Below are 5,475 nucleotides of genomic sequence, written 5' to 3' on the forward strand. Positions count from 1 at the left end.
ACTTTAAAAATATTAAGTAGTGGGGAGATGAACTTGCTGAAATTATTACTAGTAAATTGTGACAACAGCACCGCTCTCTTGTCAAAAATTATTTTCAAGAAAATAAAAAGACAGATTTTACTTCTCTGTACAACGAGTTTTAAATCTAGTTTTTCAAGTTGTAGAGTAAAGAGAAAGACTTTGGTATTGAAGAAATAATTGAGATCAAATTAAGTAAGTGGAACACACTACTGTCCTTTAAGAATATTAAGTGACGAGAAGATATAAGAAAATAATAAACTGTGGTATTATAAATGTAAGCCAGTAATAGATGAAAAGTATGACGGCACTTGGAGAAAAGATCAAAGACAAGTTCAAAATTTTGTTTTTAAAATAATTTGTTCCTGATCAAACATTAGTTTTAAGTTATAGAGAAAGTGAAAAACTTTAGTACATACAGTTCAGAATTCTGTTCCAAGTGTTCAAGGTAGAAGGTTTTAAAATGTTGAAAAACGGCAAGAGATGTACGCGACTGGTCTCCTTTAAGTTTTACAACTGCAATCACAATGACCACAGCAACTATTGCAAAAATTTCAATAATTAAAAGTTGTTTTTGTTTGAATGAAATTTCAAGTGAAGTAACATTAAAATTTAATCTCACAGCAATCCACCTCAAGCATTTTCAACCGATCTTGAGAACCTTCAAAGACGAGTTATTCAAAGTAAGGCTATTTAGAATAAAAACTGGAAGTTCTGAAAGATTCTTTCTTAATAACTGTCATTCCAGCAACATTAGCCGTGTGAATAACAACAGCAACAGAAAACTTTACGATTTTTTTTTAATTTCCTTTGTAAGTTCAGATACGCATATAATACAATTGCTAATGATGGAAAATTCAACTGTTTTAGCATAGAAAAAGAGTCTTGCTTAATAACAGTCATTCCTGTTACAAGAACTTGTATACGTGAAAGAAAGTAGTTTTAAAACAAAAAATTACAAGAACTAAATCAAAACACTGAAAATATTTAATGAAGAGCTCCAATTTTGTGAAAGAAACTTGGAGTAAAAGCAAATGCTTAGATCAGGGTGTTAAAAAAATTATTGTACCATTCAAATCTCGACCAACCAAATTATATCCAAAGTTAAATAAAATATTCTATCATTGGTTGCACAATGACCTTAATTATTTCAAAAATTCTAAAACTTTAAAAACTTTTAAAGATATTATTAAATTCTATCATGATGCAATGAACAAAAGTGATAGTGACGAAATTAATTGTAGCAGTAATGACTTAGTTACAGGTCATGGCATTAAAACACTGCAATTGCTAGATGATGAAGCAAAATAAGAAAATAAAGCAGTTCCTTAAATTCAATTGCTTAGACCTTTAAAATTAATTGAAGAACTTGAAATGTCAATTATTTAACCTACAACTTCTCAATTTTAAAGAAATGTTTAAAAGTCAAGGTATTTTTTATTTTTCTGCTGGCAATCTTGAATTAAGTATTGTTGATAATGAATACTATAAAAACTATGTTAACTCTTAAATGATCAGATATTTTTAGACGACCTTTTTAATTCCTCAGTAGATGAGCCTTTTATAAACACTGTTAAAAAAAGAAAATTAAAGGTTAAGTTGGTAGTAATAAATGAAAAAACGTACGTGCAATCAACAGATAAGGAAAGGTAGTAATTTCAACTACCACATTTAAAAATTATATTTAAAGACAAACGGTACAGAATGACTGCAAACCTTTAATCTGAACTAAGAATTTGAGCAGATGAAAGACAAGTTTATTTAAACAAAACATTAATCTATAAGTGACAATCTGTCACTGACAACTTTCAAAAAAAAAAAAACATGTATAGCTCTGCCCGGCTTCAAAATTGTATTGACATTAATAATGCAGGTGATTTTTATGTTCATTTGTTATTTTCATTAAAAATGCCTAGACTTGACCTGACTTCACTGGCAGTCTGTTTCGAAATTTCACTGACAGACTGGCGTTTTATTACTCAGTTTCCTTAGGTAGCACAAAAGATTCTTCTTTGAGAATAATTTCTCAGATTTCCATATGTAACCCCATATTGGCAGATCACTCCACCCTTTCAATAAAATGGTGCTTATAATTTTTTATAAAGTTATTAGAAAATGAGACGCACAAAATTAATAAGTGAGAAAAGTTGAAACACACTTTTCATGGGCATTCTTAATTGAAGCCTTTAACAAATGTATCTTAAAACATATATGCAGAGGTCTTTTGAGCTATTAACTAAAGTAAAAGAAATGTCTGATTTTTTTTGCTGTGGTGGATTTCATGTTATTAAGAGTATAAGTTACAATTTGTCAAAAGCGACAACTTCCAAAAACATTAAAAAAAAACTTATGTATAGCTCTGCCAGGCTTCAAAATTTGTACTGACATTAATAATGAAGGTGTTTTTCATTTAGTCATTGTTTTTATGTCTGAATATGAAACAGATCTTTTTTAAATAAGTTTAAGCATAGTTGACCACCAAAAAGATAATCCGAGCCTAAATTTAAACATTTCAAATGACTATGAAAGCCAAGGTAAAAATTTTAATGACTTTTATATAAAGTTCCAAACAACTATAAATAATGGCTTATTTTTCATTATTATTTTTAAAATGTCTTTTTTTGAAGCCGAAAATATACCTAGAACAGAGTAAAAAATATCATAATACTATTCGACCTTTAAGGTGAAGACTGGTCATGCTAAGTTTTATTACATCGTAAATAAAACATATTATCATTGTTTGCACAATAACTAAAACTATTTAAAAAACTCAAAAAAGACTTCGAAAATATTTTAAAATATAGAAAAACTATATGAAAAGTCTTTGAATTAAAGTGATAGTTTCAAAATTAATTATATGGTAATAGTAACTGTTAGGCAAAGGTATTACAGCAAATACTAATAAAGTAAGTATATTTGGTTAACCAAGTATTTTGGGTAAGAGGGGTTTAGAACATTGTTGTCCTAGTGGTCCCTGCCAAAATTGGCTGAATCTTTTAATAACAGTTTAGTTGGAAGGTTATATGTGAGTCCAACGGATTTGGTGATTGACCTGAAAGTGTTTAATTCAAGGCGAACGTAGATGTTTAAAGTATTGATCCTGAGTTTTTTTTTTCAAATTTCAACTTTAACCGTAAACTTTTTATTCATTTATAATGAATTTTAATCATCAGTTTAATATATAGATTGTTATTACATTAAAGTCTTAAAAATATAAAACTTACTTTACTACAAAGCGTTAGCAGATTTATTTTTCTAATACTTCTTCAAATATTAGTTTTAAGTTTATTTTATATGCATAATAGAACACATTTAAGTTTTTGCCTTTATTTTTACAAAGTTTCAAAAGATCTAAAAATGTTATCACACTAGTTTATATTAAGAGAAGTAAAATACTAGTTTTAGAATATTTTCAAAATAAACTTTGCAACAAATTTTTAATATGCTACATAGTAAATTAAAACACAGGCGAGTACGCGCAACGAAAAACGCTTATTTTCTTTGTTACGTCACAGTGTTCCTCAGACCACTCATCTTTGTCGATGTCGTAACACGCCACCGACTGCGTCCCGTTTCCGAAAACGCGAATTTTCCTCCCAACAACGTAAGCTTGAACCCCTTCAAACAGTTGGTGGAGCAGTTTAGTTCGCTTGATGGCCGCAAACTTTTTACCGAACCTTTCCAGCACTTCGCTGTTCAGCCCGAAGAAGCCTCCCACCACGAACAGCTTGCTCCTCGTTGCGACCGAGCGATGCCCGTGCCTGCCTTCGATCATCGGCGGCATCTCGAACCACTCGTCGGCCGCGTGATCGTAAGCCTCGACCGTTCTGTAATCGCGACCGCCGCGATGCCCGCCGGAAGCCACCACTCTCCCGCCGAAAACCGCGCACGCCGTCTTCAACCTCCTCTCCCTCATGCTCGCTATTTTCCTCCACCGCCGCTCCCTCGTGCTCAGCTCCAAGCACACGTCTCCCCTGATCCCGTCTTTGCGCTTGCTGCGCTCGTTGCACCCGATGGCGAGTATGCTGTCCATGAAAGCGCACGCGGTGAAGACCAAGTTGCGGTTGTCGTAGAGCTGCGCCCACCCTTCCTCCCAAGCGTTCGTGGCGAGCGAGTACCTGTTGACGCTCATTTTCTTGCTCTCGTCGCACATGACGTACACGTGCTGCTTCACGCGGACGACGTTGAAGTAGTACCGCTCCTCGATCATCGCAGGGTGCTTCCTCACAGCTCTCAACGACTCGAAGTCTATTTCGCGCACGTCTTTAGTTTCCAACTCTTTTTCTTTGTCGAAACCCCCGAAAACAAACATTTTAAACATGCTTTGGGTGCAATACCTATTTTTGCAGTAGTTAACGCGCTCCACTGGCACAGACTTTTCTTTATTTTCTAAATGATCCTTGATTTTTGTGACGCAACAGTTGGTCGAATTCAACCACGTGTTCCGTCGGTGCAAAACATGTTCAAGAGCGTGTTTCGACAGAAGGTCTAGTCTCACTCGTGACAAAAGGCAGCTTGCAAACTTCATCCTTTGACCAGGGTTGCAGCCGACCCATGCGTCTGCTGCATTGAAAACTTCCAGTTCCGAGTCTATTTTCAGTTCGCAACTAGATAGAATTTTGGTCAGGTCTTCAAATTCTAATTGTGAAAAGCTTTTGGTTTCTACGACCATTTGAAAACAGCGTTCAATAAATTTCAAAGTTTTTGCAGCGACACTGGTGAGTGTGAAACGGTTTGCTATGCTAAAGTAGGTACAAACCTTAAAAAGACTAACTTTATTATTAAGATAATTGCTTAAGTCTTTTTCCACACCTTCATTCAAGGAAATAACATTAATTTTTAGAGCCGATACAAATGCGCTGTCGTCTAACTCGAAACTTTCTGTAAAAATTTAAACTATTAGTAATAAAGTTATATTATTAAAATCAAGTAAAAAGTTTAGTAGATAACTTTTTTAAATGCTTTACTTTTGAACCAAAAAAACTACATTTGAGAACAAACTAACAAGATTGTAAAAAACAGGTGGGGATACTGGAGTTTTTAAATACCAATTCAGTAAGAAACACATTCTACGTTTAAAATTTATTCGCATGACGACGTTTCGACTTTCAATAAGTCATTATCAACAAATTACTGTGCAAAAATAAATAAAATTAGTGATAAACAACTAAGTATACAAAAAAAAAATTTCTAAGTGATACATTATATAAAAATTTTATAAATTAAGATTATAAACTCTAATAAAATAACATTTTACATAAGTACTTACAAATTGTTAAACTAATATATATCAAACTAATCAAAAATTCTTAATGTATGGGTAATACCCGGTTTAATTAATTGTTTATTTAAAATTGGATTATAGCGTTTAATTAGTAGAGCTTCACTTATCATGGTCTCAAATTTATTTCTACATTCTTTCAAAATTCCAAAATTATTAGCAGTTGTTTTTTCATT

The 5,475-nt window shown here is 32.8% G+C and overlaps 1 protein-coding gene across 1 annotated transcript; it reads right to left on the minus strand.

Annotated features, from left to right (window-relative positions):
• Window positions 1-3,475: 3,475 nt before the first annotated feature.
• On the minus strand, window positions 3,476-4,690 carry LOC145835577 (kelch-like protein 7). The gene has a single exon (XM_082943243.1). It carries the CDS (start codon window positions 4,688-4,690, stop codon window positions 3,476-3,478), a length of 1,215 nt encoding a protein of 404 aa, XP_082799369.1.
• Window positions 4,691-5,475: the final 785 nt, after the last annotated feature.

The sequence above is a fragment of the Thalia democratica genome, chromosome 1 (genome assembly GCF_965202585.1).
Source record: "Thalia democratica chromosome 1, ktThaDemo2.hap1.1, whole genome shotgun sequence".
In the NCBI taxonomy this organism is placed as follows: Eukaryota; Metazoa; Chordata; class Thaliacea; order Salpida; family Salpidae; genus Thalia; species Thalia democratica.

What these genes read in the sequence shown, in the direction of transcription:
- LOC145835577 (XM_082943243.1), bottom strand. Translation starts at nt 4,690, where the DNA reads ATGGTCGTAGAAACCAAAAGCTTTTCACAATTAGAATTTGAAGACCTG.